The sequence below is a fragment of the Anopheles coluzzii genome, chromosome X, assembly GCF_943734685.1.
Source record: "Anopheles coluzzii chromosome X, AcolN3, whole genome shotgun sequence".
Taxonomy (NCBI): Eukaryota; Metazoa; Arthropoda; class Insecta; order Diptera; family Culicidae; genus Anopheles; species Anopheles coluzzii.
Window position 1 is genome coordinate 11,183,253 of NC_064669.1, and position 19,660 is coordinate 11,202,912.

The 19,660-nt window shown below is 45.2% G+C and overlaps 5 protein-coding genes across 6 annotated transcripts; 2 read left to right on the forward strand and 3 right to left on the reverse strand.

Annotated features, from left to right (window-relative positions):
- Positions 1-1,653: 1,653 nt before the first annotated feature.
- On the reverse strand, positions 1,654-4,011 carry LOC125906403 (uncharacterized). The gene is made up of 3 exons (XM_049609153.1): positions 3,521-4,011; positions 3,192-3,269; positions 1,654-2,566 (listed from the first exon to the last, which is right to left on the reverse strand). The coding sequence occupies exons 1-3, from the start codon at positions 3,926-3,928 to the stop codon at positions 1,778-1,780; spliced, it is 1,275 nt and encodes a 424-aa protein (XP_049465110.1). The 5' UTR covers positions 3,929-4,011; the 3' UTR covers positions 1,654-1,777.
- A 1,546-nt stretch (positions 4,012-5,557) lies between these two features.
- On the forward strand, positions 5,558-8,894 carry LOC120951964 (phosphatidylglycerophosphatase and protein-tyrosine phosphatase 1). Of its 2 annotated transcripts, XM_040370999.2 has the most exons (5): positions 5,558-5,659; positions 5,789-5,940; positions 6,284-6,298; positions 6,477-6,938; positions 8,364-8,894. In XM_040370999.2, exons 2-5 carry the CDS (start codon positions 5,935-5,937, stop codon positions 8,499-8,501), a joined length of 621 nt encoding a protein of 206 aa, XP_040226933.2. In that variant the 5' UTR covers positions 5,558-5,659; positions 5,789-5,934; the 3' UTR covers positions 8,502-8,894. The 2 variants fall into 2 exon arrangements, with proteins under 2 accessions (XP_040226933.2, XP_040226941.2); XM_040371007.2 differs by lacking the exon at positions 6,284-6,298 and having other exon boundaries at positions 5,584-5,940.
- On the reverse strand, positions 8,872-9,936 carry LOC120951977 (succinate dehydrogenase [ubiquinone] cytochrome b small subunit, mitochondrial). Its single transcript, XM_040371020.2, has 3 exons — positions 9,702-9,936; positions 9,268-9,568; positions 8,872-9,180 (listed from the first exon to the last, which is right to left on the reverse strand). Exons 1-3 carry the CDS (start codon positions 9,739-9,741, stop codon positions 8,991-8,993), a joined length of 531 nt encoding a protein of 176 aa, XP_040226954.1. The 5' UTR covers positions 9,742-9,936; the 3' UTR covers positions 8,872-8,990.
- A 2,091-nt stretch (positions 9,937-12,027) lies between these two features.
- LOC125908364 (cyclin-dependent kinase inhibitor 1C-like) lies at positions 12,028-12,874 on the reverse strand. Its single transcript, XM_049611083.1, has 2 exons — positions 12,279-12,874; positions 12,028-12,203 (listed from the first exon to the last, which is right to left on the reverse strand). The coding sequence occupies exons 1-2, from the start codon at positions 12,356-12,358 to the stop codon at positions 12,065-12,067; spliced, it is 219 nt and encodes a 72-aa protein (XP_049467040.1). The 5' UTR covers positions 12,359-12,874; the 3' UTR covers positions 12,028-12,064.
- Positions 12,875-13,693: 819 nt separating this feature from the next.
- Positions 13,694-19,444, forward strand: LOC120948170 (uncharacterized). The gene is made up of 4 exons (XM_040364233.2): positions 13,694-14,023; positions 14,172-14,243; positions 14,336-16,650; positions 16,743-19,444. The coding sequence occupies exons 1-4, from the start codon at positions 13,996-13,998 to the stop codon at positions 16,857-16,859; spliced, it is 2,532 nt and encodes an 843-aa protein (XP_040220167.2). The 5' UTR covers positions 13,694-13,995; the 3' UTR covers positions 16,860-19,444.
- The last annotated feature ends 216 nt before the right edge of the window (positions 19,445-19,660 follow it).

The following is a 19,660-nucleotide window of genomic DNA, read 5'->3' on the forward strand; positions in this document are numbered from 1 at the left end:
TTACATATAGCGGTAGGTATTGAAACGAAAAAATATGAGATGAGCGTTGATTTTTGAGCCAAAAATCTAATTAAATTTTGATTACAGCCATGGAGAACGAATCGCCGAACGTGCCGAATCGCCGGAACTATATAAAATTGGTAAATATATAATCATTCTGTTTTTTATACCGGTGTTTTTGTAGTGGAAGCAATGCTTGGGTTTTTTTTTTGTAGCTTTATTTTTCCTTAAATGATATATGTTCAGTGTTTGTGATTTGTGTATGCGGTTATACTAAAGAAATTTAGAAATATGGGCAACAATTGAATTATTATTAAATTTCGATTATTTTCCGGCTTGGAAAAAAAAACAACACCGCTGCTGCTTCTCCAGCTACCGGCAATTTTTTTAAACGACAGCTGCTTTGCAGTTTGTTAAAAAAAATTGTAAAAATTGTAGATTGTTAAAAAGTCAAATTGTAAAAATTGTAGATTGCAAAAATTGTAAAAAAATTAAATTGTAAAAATAGTAAATTGTAAAAATTGTACTAATTTAATGTACCTAGCTAGTCTTTATTGTTACAGGAATAAACCATTGAACTGAAATGTTTTATTTGTACATTGCAGCTCTTTGAGAACTGACCTGGCTGTACCACGGGATGTTATGTTTCTTATTAGTCCGCATACACTAATAATCGTTTGGAATTCTGGAATGTAGGTTATGCGGTTTTGGTCTTCTTCCAACAGGAAATCTTTCTTATATTTCGGAATACCAACTATTCCTGCTGGCCCTGCTTTCCTGCACCATTTTTGCTGCAACCTCTACCCCAACTGCTACAATGGAAGCTATTGCTGTTGCCGCTGCGATTAAAAAAAACTTTCTTATTTTTACAGGAACGTTTATGTATATTTAAATATTTTATATTACAGCTCTCTCGAGTTAGAGGACTGATAATGGAAGAAAACTGCTGCATCTTCCGGGCCATCAAAATAATAACGGGGTCATGGGGATGGTGAATGAATAGAGTCGAGATTAATCGTTTTTTTATTATTGATTTGCTTCCAGAATGTTGAGAAAAGCCTTCGGCTAATTGCCGAGGTGGAACGACGGCCTGCTTTATGGCAAAAGCGGTCGGAGTTCTACAAAAACGGTATTCGGCGAAGGGATGCGTGGACCGAGATTGGTGGACTCTTGGACCTCACCGTCGAAGAGGCGAGCTACCAGTGGAGGAAGCTGCTGACCAGCTACAGGACTTATAAGTCCAAGCTGCGTAAAAGTCAGCAAAGCGGAGCAGGTACTAATCAAATTTAAAATAATATGAAATTGTTCAATGACATAATTTTATCATTCGTAGCGGCTGAGGACGTCTTCCACCCAAGATGGTTCGCCTTCGACGCGATGAGGTTCCTCGATGATACCATGAAGGACGGCACGCATCTCGATACGGTAAGTTGTTTTGTTATTTATCTGTAAATTTTATATTTCACTGCGAGTTAAGGGCGGTCCTGTGGCACAGCAACAACATGCCCGTCATGGGTTGAAGCCTCATATGGACCGTTCTCAAACGATCGCAAATAAATCGTTTTATCTGAATAACTTGCCAAGCGTGATTCACGTTGAACCATTCTTTCATCTAAACAATGGTGGGTGGACAATGCAAAGGTACAAGTGTACTAACGACGATGTGGGTTAGCATATTATTCATATAATGTATAATTGCATGTAATCTACGCACATTCTACGATTTAATAACTACTAATTAGCTTAATAATTGACACATACAAAGAGTTGTATTGCATTAATGATTAAGTTGGTTATTATACTTAAGATCATGTGCAATGTGTAAACGTATATTCAACAAGTCGTTTGGCGTGCGACAGGGTATGCCTTGTAGTCCGCTCATTGTAGCTGGAGCTCTCTCGCCTTCTACAAAACGCCCATTGACGACCCTGTCAAAAGATGAAGGGCGAGTGTATGTATTGCGTGAAGCACTCTGTCGAAGAAAATTATGGAGATATATTGTTGTCATAATAACCGTTTTAGCATCTTCTGGCTCTAGCAGAATCGGGCTTTTATAAATGCGGAAACGGTTGGCTAAAATCCCGAACACATTTTCAACGATCATTCGAGCACGAGAGTGACGTTTGTTGAAAACTCTTTCAATTGTCCCTTCCGCATGCATGCCTCCAAATGGTCGAATGCAGTACCTGGTAAAAGCAAACGCTTTATCGCCTAAAAGAAAGTAAGGTACTCGCATTGCATATGGAACTCGCAGTGGTTCAGGTTCCGGTACATTCAAACTGTTGTTTTCCAGCCTCTGGTATAAGCGTGTGTTTTTAAATACACCTCCGTCAGATATTCCACCTTTTCCTCCAATATCTGCATGTAACAAGTTGTAATCGGCATCTACTACCGCAAGTAAAACAATGCTGAAATAATGTTGATAGTTGTAATACTCTGATCCACTATTACTAGGCTTTTCCACTTGTACGTGTTTGCCATCAATGGACCCAATTGCATGCGGAAAATTCCACCTTTGTTCAAACTTTTTTGATTTCTCCTTCCATTCTTCTGCTGTGGACGGCATCTGAAATGATAATAACACATACAAAGATAAATTAATTATATATTTCATAAATTTAACTCATATGTATTGCTCGTCGTTGGATATCAATGCAACCTTATTTATTTTGTAACTTTTTGATTATGCTATCTCATTATTTTTTATCTCTCTTTTCAGTTCGATGACGACCTAGAACAAGACACCTCCACCCAAGCCCACCCAATCCCTTCTTGTTCCTATTCCTCAATTCCGCCCCAACCAACAATCCCAGCACCAACAATCCCAGCACCAACAATCCCAGCACCAAATCCAGCACCAACAACAGCACGAACTACAGCACCAACTACAGCACCAACCCCAGCACGAACTCCAGTACCGATCCCAGCACCAATCCGAGCAACAACAACTCCAGCACCAACCCCAGCACAAACCCCAGCACCGACCCCAGCACCGACCCCAGCACCAAGCCCAGCACCCACTCCAGCGATGGAAAATTATTTGTCCATGTTTGGCCAGTGGGTGGGGGCATGGTTAATCCATTTACCACCAGACCAACAAAACGATGCCACTAATCGTTTGCGGCAGACGATGCTGGAGTGGGATCTGGAACACAATAAAAAATAAAATAAAAAAAATTACAAAAACATACCTTTACATAGCTCCGCAAATGTTTATTTAAACAAGCACACACATCCTTTACAATTTTGGCAATCGATGATTTAGAAACCTAAAATTATACAATACTCATTAAAATCCGAACATTTCATTTTAATTCGTTCAACATTAGGCTCTTGCATCGTTTTCGATTGCTAACTTCTCTTCACTTGCTTTTGTCCGAAAAAGTTTTATCAGTCCTGCGTACGGGGAGACGGTTTGTATGAGATTCGATGTTGCCACGGTGCTGCCATGGAAAAGACCGACGCCACTACCGTCTCCAATCGGACCGCCGAAACAAGAAAAAAAACAAAACATACTTACCCGAAACAAGTATTGCAAGCTTGCAAATGTCTCCCCCGTTGCCAAATACCGCAATGTTATTAAAAGCCTTTCTTGGGCCGTGATCGCTTCTCGCATATTTGTATCCATGCGGCTTATTTCTGGACCGACCAAGGCATAAAGACGATCGAAATCTTCGTGTTTCATCCGCATAAAATTTTTTATCGTATCGTTTACCATTTCGGCCTTGATGTCGTCCAACAGACGATTTCCATCCTGTCTTCTGCGGAAGAAAACTGGTCGCATCCACCACCGACGGTTTCGCCGAAGACGCCGGTTGTAATTATGATCGTTGTTTGATAAATAATCACTCATGGCTGGAAAATGAAGCTGCTTACGGATTAACACGTTCAGTTGTGGCGGAAGCCAAAACAAAACAACACAACGCATGCAAATGACGTTTATAGGCCAGGGTTGGCTTCGCGGAAACGATATATTTTTTGACAGATAAATATATGCGCAATCTGAGATTGCGCATCGTTTATTGATACGGTAAGATTCACCAGATTGCGAAAATGTATGGGATTTGACAGACGCATGCGTTAACGACGCACAACGCAGCGTCAAAGTAGAAAATTTTCTATTTCGTCGCACGTCTTGATGCGTCTGTCAAAATGGTTTTACTATACCCAAATAACCAAATCGTCCTTAACCCACTGTAAAACCACTTCAAACCCAAGTGGGTTTGTGGTGGTCGATTCAGTCGTTAACCCACCAAATTTTAGAACAATCGGAGCTGCCAGTTCCGATCCGATGTATTTATCTTGCCCACCCTTAACCCACCTTTTCCAAAAATGCTTTGAGGAAAAGTTTGGTCAAGAGTTGGCTAAGGTCAATATGCTGAACAGGATTTTAACTCTTCGATTGATTACATTCATTCACTTGCATCACTGCACTTAAAGTTCCGCAATATTATTAGTCTATAAACTATGCACTGGAACGGTGCAAATGGAAGAGTTCGATCGCAAGTAAACAAACACACATATACACATATTACACATGAATGTTTTACAACAAACCAACTTAAACACACATGTTTAATTGCTTCCTTTGCACAATTAAATAATGTTGTATCGCTTACACTTTTACTCTTTATTTTAACTTATTCGTACAATTACATTATTTGTTCACACTACCAGCAACGTCCGTACTCCATCAAGGTTCGTAGGAGAGAGCCTCGAACTCTCATCTCCTTGCACCCACGTACCTACGATCGAGCCCCGAGTGGCACTCACCACTTCGTCCCCATGGGTCGGCAACCTATATTATCGTATACAACAAATAACATTTTATTACAGGTGAAACATGTTGAGCAAATAAATTGCCCGTGCATAAAAAACTAACTTCAACAACATTGAAGTGGCTGCTTCTGTGGCCGTGTGGCTTAACCCATCAAACTGATAGTTTTTTAGCTTTGTTTGATGGAACTGGATTTTTAGTACAAGAAATTGGTGGCGTTTTCGGTATCTTGGTTATATGGGAAGAACCGAGATCATCGCGGTACCACGAAAATCGCGTATGACTTGAGTTGTCAGTTATGTTATAAAATCTGACATATAGGCGAGATAATCGCGGTTCGTGTATGGAACCATCCGAAGTCTGGTGACAATTGAATGTGCCAGAAATGAAGAAATATTTTTCTATCAATTTGCGAATCTAATTATTTATTTCACATAGTTTATGCAAAATAAAATACAAAACTCATTTCTCGACACGAGTTTTCACACAAATCCGCCAGAAAAAGTAAACTACCGCGCAAATCTCAGCAATACCGAAGTTGGGTATCTCTGCGAAACAGCAGGCGCGATTGGAGGCGCGGAAGATTTGACAGCTCTACTGTTCTACAACTGTTATAAAAAAGGCGCGAATTTCGCGGTACCGCGACGATCTCGGTTCGTCTATTTCCAGCCTTACGTGTGTAAATTTGGTTCCCAACTCTACGGTTAAAATGTTGGTGCTCCTACCGAAAACCTTCTAAAGAATCTGGCTACACTGGTTCGGGAATTGGGAAATCCTTGAACCCCCTATTGTCAACTCTGTGCTACACGCGTCACCTGTCAACAAGCTGTCTTGTGTTGTTTTTCTGTTGTTTGATAAAAAAATGCCTCCGTTTCTAGCACGGTGATTAATTTATTTTGTTTTTACTTTGCCGACGCGTGCATGACGAAATCTCAGCTCAACATTAACGACGGAACCCCCAACCCCACAACCGGCACCACAATTAATCACCACGTGTTTTTGTTGTTGTAGCTATTATATCGCATCGACACTGAATTAAAGCAGCCGGGTCTGCTCTGCCTCGCAAAGGAGCCGTATTGTGCATAAGTGGGGATTGCCAGGCAGCGCGTAAAGACAACCGCTCAAGAATATCGTAACAAAAAAGCCAACGCATCAGGATGACGGTACCGTAACCAACCGTAGCTGTTGGCTTAATTTCCATACTTCCTATTGATTGAACCTTCCCAGTTCCACGTGTGTGCCGCCTGCTTACGTGTTTTAGAAGCATCATTTTGTCTGTATCATTTGCCTGCCTTTGCAACCGTGTCCCTCGCTGTGTATGTGTGCGTGTGTGTGTGTGTCCATACCCACCAACCATCACCCAACCCCACCCCGTAGTGTAGAGAGTGTGTGTGTGTTGTGCTCATCTTCCGATATAGCTAAAAACTTTCACTTCTTCTCGCAATCTCTTTTTAAACATTTCCAACCTGTTTGCTGTGTTTCACACCATTTCATGCTAAACCGCAGCAACAGCAAGGCCAGGTATGGACCGGGTGGGCGAAGGGAGGGTTGGGGAAAGTGCCTAACTCACTGTGTGAAGTGTGTTTCGCTCTTCGCAGTGTCCCGTTCCGTTTTTTTGCCGGAGTGCCGCACCCGCTTTCTCAGCCATTAAATAGCATTTTTGTTTGTTCTTCCTTCCAAATTTTCCCCATTTCCCAAGGCGATGTTTGCAAGAATCACCTTCTACCCGTCACTGTTCTACAACGTGATGATGGAGAAGATCACCGCCCGCCACTGGTACGATCGGATCGACGAGAACGTGATCCTCGGTGCGCTACCGTTCCGGTCGGTGGCGCAGGAGATGGTGCAGAAGGAAAACATTAAGGCGGTGGTGTCGATGAACGAGGACTACGAGCTGTGGGCGTTCTCGAACAACAAGGCCCGGTGGGCCAAGCTGGGCGTCGAGTTTCTGCAGCTCGAAACGACCGACATCTTCGAGTCGCCGTGCCAGGAGAAGCTGTGGAAGGGGGTGAACTTTATGAACCGGTTCCTGCCGGCCAACGATCGGATGGCCCTACTGCCCGCCGCCCCCGGGGAGCTGGCCGAACCGGGCACGATCTACGTACACTGCAAAGCGGGCCGGACGCGCAGTGCCACGCTCGTCGGCTGCTACCTTATTATGGTGAGTATAAAGGGCGGTTTAACCACCCCGACGAAAGGCTTTTTTTATTGCCAGTTTTGCTCGAAAAAATTTGTTCAAAATTTAGGAAAATTTATAAAAAATCGATTAAATATTGCTTGAAAACAGTAAGCTATATTGCTACACTACGAGCACATTATTCCTGCAAAAAAAAAAAATTTGCCAAATTGAAGCCGTTTGCTCGCAAAATAACAAACAAACTATTGAACAAACTAGTCAATTTGGCCAGGTTACAGGGCGGCGCAAATAAATTTCAAAGATCCCCTTTACTTTTAAAAGTACGTCAAAACAAATGGCCTCAAAACTATTGTTGATTAAATTTGATTCATATTCATGAACCTGAATGAATGCTTGAAATGATTCAACGAATCTGAATATCGGTTGCAAAAATGCATCGAAAGATTCATATATCTCCAAAGACTCACGAATCTCTAGGGATTCATACATCTCCACAGATTCGTAGAGCTTGAGCTTCTCATTATTATTCTACTTGGCGTAACAACCTACGTGGTCATGCCACCCTATACAGGCTTTCGAGACTTCTTGGCAAGTACCACGCAACCGAATAGTTTGTTTTGCTACTGGAAGAGACGGTCCATGTGGATCGCGCAAATTCAGTATTTAGAATATCTTATATCTCTAAAGACTCTTGAATCCCTGGAGATATATGAATGTTAAAGGATTTATGAACCTTATAGATTCATGTATCTTTCGAGATTCATGAATCCTTGGAGAACCATGAATCTTTGGAGATTCATGAATCTTTGAAGAGTCGATTCGAGATTCGAATCACTTATCACTGGTTCATATGAATGAATCTCAACGAAAGATTCATGAAACCCAATTAAAATGAGGTACTCATGACGACCCCTTAAGAGACCCAAAAATTGAAACCAAAGCCATATAGGTACTGACACCAATACATTAAATAATCCTGGTTCAAAAACTGCACATGACCTAATGCCAGCTTTGGATCTGATGCTGAATCTATACCTGTCCTGGAACTGATCATGATCACTCATACTAGTTCAGGAACCAATACTGGTCAAACCGGTCCAAGAACTGATCATGTACCCATATCTGCCCTGGAACCTATCATGAACTCATCCTTACCCTGGAACTTATCATGAACTCATACCGGTCCTAGATCCTAAGATGAACCCATACTTGCCTTGGCAAATTTCAATAAAAATCCAATTTCAGTTTACAAACCAGTAAATGAGAAGCGTAAGAATAGTGTTTCGGCGTAGGAATTAGCGAAGGAAATCAGCGTAGAAAATAAAAAAAAAATATTGTAAAATTTGTATAGTGATTTCTATGTTATATAATATTATTACCTCATCCTTGTACGCATCTTATTGCCCATTGGCGCATTAACGGTTCGTTTATTTTTCCCACAATTTCCAGAAAAATGGCTGGAGCCCGGAGCAGGCAGTGGAACATATGCGCCAGTGCCGGCCGCACATACTGCTCCGCAGCAAGCAGTGGGAAGCGTTGCGGTTATTCCACCAAACGAAATGCCCCCCGCCAAAGACACCAACGTAGAGCTCCAGCGCACAGCCACACGCGGACGGACTCCCAAAAGGCATCCCCCGGGCGACCGGTGGAACAAATGCAACGAACTCGAGTGGGGGGAGGATGGAAAACAGCAACGCCTTTTGCGCCACGGTGAGCGGCTGGTTGGCACGACCAACCTGCGCCGTGCGTCCATTATACTATTGTAGCATGATATATTTATAACGCATCACAAGCTAAGAAAAGGCTGGCAAACGTGATCGTTGGCCTGGATAGATTGCGCGGTTTTGTTTGTGTTTGTGTAAAGCCAATTTATTCTGATCGCGCGGTTTGTTAGTTCAATTTGCTCAGGGTGGCGCGTGGCGCGCGGTAAAGGAAAAAGGATATAATGTACAATAAATTTGGTTTGTGTTTTGTATTTAATTTACTGATCTCTTTTGTTTCCTCCGTCAGGCGTTCGCGTTCAACTAGTTACTAAAGGTAATAATCGTTAATTTGTTCTTCCCACCGCTGGCCGCTTCATTCCTTCGCCTTGGTCGACCAGATCTTGCGCACGAAGCCCGCGATGCCGATGTCGTTGTAGTTGAAGTAGAACAGCCCGCCGAGCGTGGCGGCGGACACGAGCAGCAGCAAACCGTGGGCCAGCTTCGGGACAGTGGTGCCGAACAGGATCGGGCGCACGTAATCGGTGACGATCGCTTCCAGGCCCCTGCGCAGAATAAACAAAACAAAACAAAACAAACGCCCGCGCAGTTAGCGACATGACCATCACCCGTACCCCGTAAGCGAAGCTTACCAGTGCTGGTGCATCACGACGCTGACCGCGATCAGGGTGTCGCCGACCTGGGACGGGAACATTAGCCCGACCGGGATGACGCCGAGCAGCGCGACCGACAGGGCACGCTCGGCATTCCACAGCGTAACGTGGCTGCCACCGCTGGAACACCGCACGGGCGAGACGGCAAAGTGGCGCACGGTGGTGCTGGCGAGCGGCTGCGCTTTGCGGGCAGCGGGCGCCACCAGGCTGCCGGTGAACATTGCTACCCTAGGCAGGGCCGCCGACTGGCCCGAGACGAGCGTGCGGGCGAACGCCATCGCTGAAATAAACCAGGACCCATAAGTAACCCGTCGAGCATGGGCACTAATTATGTAATAACTACGAGACAGGGGGAACGGGGCAAGCTGTGTTGCAATAGCTGGTTCGCCCTTTCGCAAATGGCCGCAGCTTACCTGGCTTCGACAGTGTGCCGCGCAGGATACAGTTGGCCATCGCTTTTTTCTTTAGGAGGCACAGATGCTCGGCAGGGATTCACTTACGACCGAAACTTTCGTCGTCACACCACAAACACGCACGCGACGAAGTGTTGAAGCAAAACAAATCGGCGCTCGAAAAGGGGTTGATATTTTCGTTTCGCTGCTCCAGCCCAAAGCTTCCACAACTGACGTACGCAGTGACGTTTGACGTTTGTGAGTGATGTTTGCCTTTGCCCGGTGCAAGGTGTATGTAGAACGTACGACATATTCCTACACCTCGTTCCCATGGCAAAAGCTCCAACAAAAATGTTTTGGTCACATTGCCTTTCGGTGAATGCGCTACTACAACGTGATAAATTTCACATCGCGTAGATAAAAGTAGCTCAATTCCCTCCATTCTCACCTTTTTTGTTGATAAACATAAACAAAATTATTTAAAATGAGTTAGGCATGGGTTTGTAAACATGGTGCGGCAACATTTCTGGATTTTTTCAATTTATTTCAGAGACTGTGCACATATTCGCTCACAAAAGTGTTTTAAATTTATGTTATTACCCAAATAGTTAAAATTGCTTAAGCAGCTAATTTTGGCAAGCTAAAGATCGCTGCTTGAATTCGCCTTTTGCAGTAGATAAACAGCATCAAAGTTCCAGGTGGATCTTTAAAACAGCGCTTAAGCAGCTTCCTTATGCCACGGTGCCAGGGATTATTTTTCATTGCGTTTTATTTTCAAGCAAGGCGTCATCAATGAAACAAACAACAAGATTTGTTTCGTTTAAGCACATGTGTATATTTTTAAATCCTTAATATTCATAAATTATACATAATATCACACAATTAACACTTAAGCAATTCCGGCTATGTGGGAACTGTCACACGCAGCAGGTGTCAAATTCCATACATTTTCAGAAAACGCACGAACGCCCACATCAGCGATTACCGCTACCTTAATCAGCTACACAGTACGACATTGGCACGTTTTTTCTTAAACGGCCTCAAATCAGCTATAAGGTAGGAGCTGCTTATTTGGAATGTCTCTCATAATATAATGCGGACGTCACACGAAGCGTAAACTTTGGCCTAAATTTGATTTCAGCCATATACAGGCGGTCCCCGAGATACACGGTACCTCTTATACGCGGATTCGGAGATACGCGGTTTTCAAAATTTGACAGTTCTTTGAGCAAATTGTACTGATTTGACACATCCATTGTGAAATATCAAGTAATTTCCGTATTGATCGAATGTAAAATACCATTGAAAAAGGTTTAAAACTGTTCAGTTCATTAGATACATATCAAATAATTAATTTGGTGGCTAAAACCACCCCCTACTTGCAAAATTGCACGAAAATTAGCGATATTTTAGCTGGAAATCGCGAGATTCGACTTACGCGGAAATTCGAGATACGCGGTATTTTGCGGCCGTTTTCGGTCCCCAATAACCGTCCCAAATAACCAAATCGTCCTTAACCCACTGTAAAGCCACTTCAAACCCACGTGGGTTAGTGGTGGTCTATTCAGTCGTTAACCCACCAAATTTTAGAACAATTGGAGCTGTCAGTTCTAACAAGATGTATTGACCTTGCCCACGCTTGCCCCACCTTTTCCAAACATGTTGACGAGAAAAAGATGCATCGAGTGCGGGCTAAGGTCAACATGCTGAACATGATTTTAACACATCGATTACTTCAACACATTCACTTACATCAGAGCATAGCTTCGGCAATATTATTGATATATAAACTGTGCACTGACCAGCGCAATGAAAGAGTCCATTTGCAAATAAACAAACACACGCATCCCCATCTTACACAAATATGTTTCACAACAAATGAACTTAAACACACAAGTTTTATTGCTTCCTTTGCACAATTTAACACATTTTGGGTAGATACATGTTGAGTAAATGAATTACCCGGCATAAAAAACTAACTTAAACAAACTTTGAAGTGACCACTTCTGTAGATGTGTGGTTTAACCCACCAAACTGACAGTTTTTTGGCTTTGTTTGATGCAACTGGATTTTTAGTACAGGAAATTGGTGGCGTTTTCGGTATCTTGGTTATTTGGGGTGTATCTCGGGGACCGCCTGTAACTCTATAATATTTTGACAGGTACACTCTTAAAAAATTTTGCCGAATCTCGGTTAATTTTTGCCGAGATCTGCACAACTGAGATCTCGGCAAAGATCTCGGTAAAATTTCTGTTGCCGACATCTCGGTTAATGTCATTTTGTTTTGACGTTTACGTTTAACCGAGATTTTCGATTAGAGCAAATCGAGATTTCGGCTAAATATAAAAACATTTTATTTTTATTTTATTGATTTTATTTGCGTATCAAATGGGTTTTTTTGATGTGATGGAAAGCGTTGGGACAGGCGCCGATTCAACCGCCGGATGGGGCACAGCGTTTGGATGTGGTACCGGTACAGGAAAATGAGCCGGACAAGGAGCGGGCACTGATACAGGCACGGTTCTGTAGAGCGGGCAGAGTGAAACAAGTCTGAGTAAACCCATTTTAGATTTCATGTGATCGAGTGTTGATACTTACCTCGTGTAGGTGACCGGAAATGAATCCTGGAAGTCTGAACGGTCTGGCAAAGGTTGAACCAACCGGATTAGCTTCCACATCTGATCCTTGAATAGGGACTGCTCCGAGCAACGCTCTGAAGAGCACCGGTTGCGTGCGCTGATGGAGTTTCCTAACACCAACCCCGCTCCATACCTGCGCTCGATCGCACGCTACTGATTCTCGTTTTTTTCACGCTGAGAGACTCATTTTCACTTTTTTTACATTTTTTATTTTACATCACAACATCACTACGAAAGGTTTTCGTTTCATTAGCACGAGATTAACAGAATGGCGAATGACAGATAGAATACCGAGCCTCGGCTAATCCAAGTAGTAAAGCTGAAATCTCGGTTATTTTGACGGATTATCTCGGTGACAGCAGTGTTAACGTATGTGCTCGGCATGTTGTGTTGCCGAGTTTCGGTTCAAATATTTATTTAACTGATATTTCAGTTTTAAATGGTACTGATTTTCGGCTACTGGGTTTTTTCAACTGACATATCAGCAAGAATCGAAAGAGCCGACGGATTTCGGCAGTTTTTTTAACCGAGGTCGTGAAATATTTTTAAGTGTGTAGTTCACGCTCTTCCATACAAATCAAGCGTAAACTTTTTGAGTTTACGACACTTGTGACGTCCGTATAATTCAGTACAGTCATTATCCGATATACGCTATCGTACGGGACCGAGCACAATAGCGTATTTCGAGTACAGGCGGTCCCCGAGATACACGGTTAATGGGGACCGAAAACGGCCGCAAAATTCCGCGTATCTCGAATTTCCGCGTAAGTCGAATCTCGTGATTTCCAGCTAAAATATCAAAAATTTTCGTGTAATTTTGCAAGTAGGGGGCGGTTATAGTCATTTTATGAATTATTTGATATGATTCTGACTAAATGTAACAGTTTTAAACCTTTTTAAAAAGTTTTTAACATTGGATCGAAACGGAAATTATTTGACAATTTACAATTGATGTGTCAAAACAGTACAATTTGCTCAAAGAACTGTCAAATTTAGAAAACCGTGTATCTCCGAATCCGCGTATAAGAGGTACCGTGTATCTCGGGGACCGCCTGTATTCGCGCATAGCGGATTCCTATGGGAAAATAGTTTACACTACCGGTTCGAGGGTTGAAAAATATCGCCATAGAGTTGTACATTTAAGTTTTTTGTTACAAAACAGGTATCTTTTGCACAAATTTAATGCAAAATGTATTAAAAACATTAAGGAAATTCAAAAAGAGCATAAAATATTTCAAAAAATTAAAATAATTGCAAAAAACACATAGAGCTGTCAAATTTAGAGGAATCGCGTACTGCGAATTCGCGTATATCGAGTATCGCGTACTGCGGATAATTGCTGTATATCGAGTATCGCGTACTGCGGATAATTGCTGTACTGCGAATAGGCGCTATAATTCACCTTGCTCGTCTGTGCACCTACACAGACCTTGATCCAAACCTAACGGTTTGTTTGAACCGGTGCTGACAGTTGCGCTGTCAGTCGGACCGCAGATGAACCAATCGGGCAAGATACGCCGTCCACCTACAGGGCCCAAAGAAAAGCAACCCAAAGCTGGCCCCGTGCGGAAAAGCAAAACATTTTCGTAACCTTTTTTCGCCCAGAACCGAACAGTTTTCCAGCACCAGCAGGGAATTAGAAGCAGCGCCGTTGCGAGCCGCCCGACAGCATCACCATGCTGTACCTCGAGGATTACTTGGAAAGTGAGTACCCTGCTGTTGGGTTTTGTGTATCCGCTGCATTGTGTGCGGACTGAGAGGCCGTAAAGGAGCTGCCCATCCACTATGGCTTCATTTGTCCAATGCATTTTCTCCCATGTACTTCCGTCTGTTTGTTTCCTCTGCTTCGCAGTGATCGAGCATCTGCCCCAGGAGCTGCGGGACCGATTTACCGAGATGCGCGAGATGGATCTGGCGGTGCAGAGTATGTTTCCGGCCTTCCGGCAGTTGTTTGCCTTAAAAGCGACTGTGTTCTGTGTACTGATTTTTCCCGGTTCCCCATTTCCTCCCAACCAGACAATACCGATGCGCTGGACAAGCGCGTTCGGGCCCTGTTTCAGCAGTGCCGGCGGGCCGAAATCTCGTCCCCGATGGCGGACGTCGAGTTCGACTCGATACGCACCAACTACTACCGCGTGCTGGACGACTCGGACGAGAAGATCCAGCTGGCCGGGCAGATGTACGATCTGGTCGAGCGGTACCTGCGCCGGCTCGACACCGAGCTGGACAAGTTTAAGTGCGAGCTGGAGGCGGACCATAACGGCATCACGGAGATACTGGAGAAGCGCTCGCTCGAGCTGGACAGCATGACGAGCAATGGGGGTGCGAACCAGAAGGAGAATCGGTTTTACGACACGCAGAACGCCCACCCGGCCGGCCACTCGGGTCGGTCGGACGGTGGCGGCAGCCGGTACAAGGTGAAGGCCGAGAAGCGGCGCGACAGCGTGGCCCCGGGCATGTCGATGGGGGCGGCCGCAGCGTCCGTTGAGAAGCGCTCCGCAGCCGGCACGTCCAAGCCACTCAACAATAGCGCCCTGCGCCCAAACACCCCGGCCGTGCTGGCGGCCGGTGGGCTGGGAGTGGCGGGAGCGGTAGCAGCCGGAGCAGCAGCAGGAGGAGCGGCGGGACCGATGGTGGTCGGCGGCGTGCCGGGAGCAATCGGAGCGATCGCAACGGGCGGTGTAGTGGGCGCGGCTGGGGCCGGTGCGCTCGCCACCGTGCCCTGCCCGCAGCCCGTCCCGGTGCTCGGTGGTGCAGCCGGTCCGGGTGCGGGTGGGGTGGCAGCGGCCACCTACAATCTGCAGACGTGCGGCGCCGGCAATGCGATCGTGGCCGCCGCCAGCCAGGCCATCGCGCAAACGCAGCAGATGCAGCAGGGGCGCCGCACGGCCAGCCTGAAGGCGTCGTACGAAGCGATCGGTGGGGTCGGGTCGCACGAGCTGCTGCTCAACAGCGAGCTGGCCGGCGCCACCCACAACGCGCTGCAGGCGGTCGAGCGGGAGTCGACCGCGTTCTCGAACCAGCGGCGGCAGAAGAAGAAGAGCGTCAATGCCCTCGGCTGCAGCAATCTGCGTACCAACCCGACCATGCTGGTGAACGCTTCGAACGTCACGTCCATGCTGTCGTCGAGCTCGCCGAACGTGCAGACGCTTTCCAGCTCGCCGTCGCTGTCCTCTGTCTCGGTGCACGTCCACACATCGCCACTCCAGCAGCAGCAGCAGCAGCAGCAGCAGAATCAGCAACAGTCGCCGCAGTTTGCCGCTCAGCAGCAGCAGCAGCCGCAGCAGCAACACCAGTCGACGGTGCAGTCCCAGCAGCTGCTAATACACGCGAACACGCCCGTCAGCCTACAGCACGGTCAGCTGCAGCCGGTAATGCAGCAGCTTACCTTGCCGCCGATTCCCGGCATGAAGCACCTGCCCGGACAGCAACAGCAGCAGCAGCTCCTCAACCAGCAGAAACCGGTGCAGCTCGTATCGGCCCAGCATCGGATGCCGCGACAGCTGCAACCCCAGCAGCTACAGCAATCGCTGCAAGCCCAACATCTTCAGCAGCAGCAGCAGCTGCAGCGGCCGCAACTACTTCAGCAGCAAGCGCAACAGCTGCACACCGTTCCTCACCAGCAGCTGCTGCAGGCACAGTCCCAGCAGAAGCAGCAGCTGCAGCAGCAGCTAAAATCCGTACAGCAGCACGCCACGTTCCAGCAGGCGCAACAGCAGCAGCAGGTCCAGTCGCAACTGGTCCAGCAGCAGCAGCAGCAGGTCGTGCAGCACATGCAGCAGCTGCCGGTGCAGCAGCAGTTGCTCGACCACAAAGACATCCAGCTGCAATCGTCCCAGCAATTGCTGCAGCAGCAGCAGCAGCAGCCACAGCAAGTGTTCCAGCAACAACGGCAGCTGCTCCTACAGCAGCAGCAGCAACAGCTGCAACAGCAGCCACAGCTGCAGGCTGCCCAGCAGCAGCTGCTGCAGCTGCAGAACAAGCAGCACGGTGCCGGCGGCCAACAGGCGGTACAAGTCCTGCCCCAATCGCTGCACCAGCAGCAACCGTTCATGACGAGCGTGGCGCAGACGAGCGGCAGCAACGCGACCGTTGTCAACGTGTCCTCCTTCATGGATACGCTCATGACGAACAGTGGCAGCACCGGCGGGACTGCTGGCACCAGCGGAACGAGCAGCAGCACCACCACCACCACCTCCGCCGCCGCTGCTGAACCGGCGGCCTCCGTCGACCAGGCGCCAGAAGGAGAGTGGTTCGATCCGAACGAGCCACGCTACTGTCTCTGCAATCAGGTCTCGTACGGCGATATGGTCGCGTGCGACAATGAAGATGTAAGTGTCCTTCCTTCTGTCACCGTCCCTGCGACCAAACCCTTAAGTAACCTGCATTTTTTTTTTTTGTATTTCCCTTTCGTTTCCCGCAGTGTCCCTTCGAGTGGTTCCATTATCCGTGCGTTAACATAAGCTCCTCACCAAAAGGCAAGTGGTACTGTCCGCAGTGCAGCAGCTCGATGAAACGGCGAGCTTCGAGAAAAAATTAATCAGCCAATGGAGTGTTTTTTATAGCTCTTTTATTTAGATTTTTTTTCTTCCTCGCATGGAACACAGCCACACATTTGGCAAGCATTCTAGGGAGAGGGCATTAGTATGATTTTATTCTATACATGTGATTTCCTTTGTTGCGCTAATTGTACTTGCAGTGAACGGAGGCGATTCCCCATTCCCCATGAACAGCTGGGCCTCCCGTTTCCCCTTTTTGATAGTTTTTTTTTTTTACGATTCACCCGCGGCCCCGCCAGAGTGATGTATTAATGTTCCGTAAACTTTTTTGTTTCGTTTTATTTTTGAGTCTTGTAGAGTTTGCAACGCATTTAGGGTTTCAGTTAAGAGGAAGGGAAAAAAGCAAGAACATATTTTTTAGCCCTCAATATTCTTTGCTCATAAGTCGGTACCGTGCCGACCCCATTCTCTATTTATTTTGAACTTTGAATTGAATTGAAAACGGCCCATTTGAAAACTTTTGTGAACGAAGAATTGTAACACGTTGGTGAAGCATTGGTGAAGCTGAAATAGAGATGGCTTTTTCAATTGTTATTTTAATTGTATTAAAGCACTGTTTTGCTTCGAAAAACGCTCCTAGGTGTGCTGTGTGCGCTGCAGGGGTAATCCATACGGCAATGGCCACAGACCTGTAATTCATCAATCAAATTATAATCGTAAATGTGTGTGTGTGTGTTGAGCCTGCACTGTGCGAGCAGTTGCCTAAATCCTAAAGCCAATTCGACTAGCTCAACGTCAATCCAATCGCTTGAGGAGCTGGTCTGACCGGTAGCCGCCTACTAGAGTGGCTCCGCGATGCAATGTCAAGGCGAATCAAATGCATTTAAGGTTGACGGCGTGGTAGGTGTGCCGTCTGTGGAACGGCTGCGAAGGTAATCGTTCGGTGTAGTAATTGGCATTTTAGTAATAAGTTATCTACACATCTATGCAAAAAAAAAACAAACCAACGGAATTTAAATATGGTACGCGACCCTGTCTGTGCCAAAAACGAAAAGAATTGCGTTACCTTTCCGGGGGGAGCTACATGATCAGGGTGGCCACATAACCGGGAAGCTGCCGGGAATTTTATGTATCCGGGGGAGAAGCGGAGAATTCATCACGATTACTTTTAAGATCGCGGTGTGTACCGCTGTAACATGAAATCCCTTGTATCTATTTCTGAAAGATGTTGTATCCATTTCTCTTCTAACATTTGATTTCACGTGATGATCCAAGACATGCCGATATATTGGGTTTCGTGAGGTGCATCGTCAGCGTGGTGCGAGTAGCAGTATAATGCATGGGGGGCTGCTTTTTTGACCGCTACTTCGTTCTTTGCAGATTTCAATGCTTTCTCCAGTGGCTGGTTTGTCCATGACTTCCGATTACCGTTATTTAAGGTTACGTCGTGACTTGTGTCAATCATCAATTGATAGCAGATGCAACATTTCCTTAACATTTCGATGTCCATCTTACCCCCATGACAAGGTCCGTCTTTCCCACTTTGGTGCCAGAATTAGTGTTTGGTAAATCTGAATCCGTTTCATGATTCTGAATGAATCTCGGTTGGTCCCGGTCCCAAAAGATTCGTGAATCATAAGATTAATATATCTCAAAAGATTTGCGAATCTCTGAGGGATCCATAAATCTCCAAAGCTTGAGCGTTATTATTCTTCTTCGTAGCGTAACAATCGACGTGGTAATGCCAGCCTATACAAGTTTTCGAGACTTTTTGGCATGTACCCGATAGTTTGTTTACACCCCCCACAGCCCGATAGTTTGTTTTACTACGGGGAGATGATCCATACAAACCCTTCAAACCCACGATGGGCATGTTATCACTGTACTATATGAGATCGAGCAAATTCATTTTTTTAAAACATACGTCTCTAAAGATCCATGAATCCCTGGAGATAAATGAGTCTTAATGGACACATGAATCATGTAAGATTCATGAATCTTACGAGATTCCTTGGAGGTTCAAGAGTCTTCAGAGATCTATGAATCTATAGAGAATCATGATTCTTGAGAGATTCACGAATATTTAAAGATACGTGAATATTTGGAGATTCGATTCGAGATTCGAATCACTCATCCCTGAAAATTCGTATGAAAGAAACTCAACGAAAGATTCATTAAACCCAACATTAATCAGGACACTTAAACCACCATAAAACTCTTTTTTTTCTTTTGATTGCCGTTTTTTTCACCAGTTGTTTGTTTAATAATGACGACAACTCATTCACAGAGGAATCCTGCAGAAAATGTAAACATTGCAAGTTGTAAAGCTTAAGACCCGTTGTAATCAAATCAGATCCATAAACGCGTGCGCACGATACAGAAAACTGTTTTGCTCTCAAATTTGACAGAAATCATGTTAAAAAAAACGGTTCTCAAATGCGTTCCTTCAGAATTGGATACGACATTGTCGAATTATTTAACAATTACTTTTATCCAGTATTGCAGTGTGAAGTGTCCATCATTGCCTACATTTCCCTTGGTACAGTTATTAAAACTTATACAAGTTTTGATAACGTTTTATGAAATAATAATTTTAATTTGGAGAATCGCACAAGTTTATCAACAAATGCAGTGAATCGAAAAAAAACCGGGAATTTCATATAGTGGCCACCCTGTACATGGAGAGAGGGAAATTGAGATGCACCTGTTAGGCTTTGACAGCAAATTTCCAGCGTTCTAAATTGGTTTCTATTCATCATCCAGAACTCCCTACAAACATTTTTTTTTTTTGAACAAAAGATTCGGAAAGGCTCTATCAACACCAAATGATGTGGCATTGTGT

Coding starts and splice junctions, on each gene's coding strand:
- LOC125908364 (XM_049611083.1), bottom strand. CDS start 12,358: ATGTGGAAGCTAATCCGGTTGGTTCAACCTTTGCCAGACCGTTCAGAC. Junction 12,204..12,278: donor TTTCCGGTCACCTACACGAG/GTAAGTATCAAC, acceptor CCCGCTCTACAG/AACCGTGCCTGTATCAGTGC.
- LOC120951977 (XM_040371020.2), bottom strand. CDS start 9,741: ATGGCCAACTGTATCCTGCGCGGCACACTGTCGAAGCCAG. Junction 9,569..9,701: donor CGGCACACTGTCGAAGCCAG/GTAAGCTGCGGC, acceptor GGTTTATTTCAG/CGATGGCGTTCGCCCGCACG. Junction 9,181..9,267: donor GTCGTGATGCACCAGCACTG/GTAAGCTTCGCT, acceptor TATTCTGCGCAG/GGGCCTGGAAGCGATCGTCA.
- LOC125906403 (XM_049609153.1), bottom strand. CDS start 3,928: ATGCGTTGTGTTGTTTTGTTTTGGCTTCCGCCACAACTGAACGTGTTA. Junction 3,270..3,520: donor GCTTGCAATACTTGTTTCGG/GTAAGTATGTTT, acceptor GTATAATTTTAG/GTTTCTAAATCATCGATTGC. Junction 2,567..3,191: donor ATTTGCGGAGCTATGTAAAG/GTATGTTTTTGT, acceptor TTATCATTTCAG/ATGCCGTCCACAGCAGAAGA.
- LOC120948170 (XM_040364233.2), top strand. CDS start 13,996: ATGCTGTACCTCGAGGATTACTTGGAAA. Junction 14,024..14,171: donor CCTCGAGGATTACTTGGAAA/GTGAGTACCCTG, acceptor TCTGCTTCGCAG/TGATCGAGCATCTGCCCCAG. Junction 14,244..14,335: donor GATGGATCTGGCGGTGCAGA/GTATGTTTCCGG, acceptor CCTCCCAACCAG/ACAATACCGATGCGCTGGAC.
- LOC120951964 (XM_040370999.2), top strand. Junction 6,939..8,363: donor TCGGCTGCTACCTTATTATG/GTGAGTATAAAG, acceptor CACAATTTCCAG/AAAAATGGCTGGAGCCCGGA.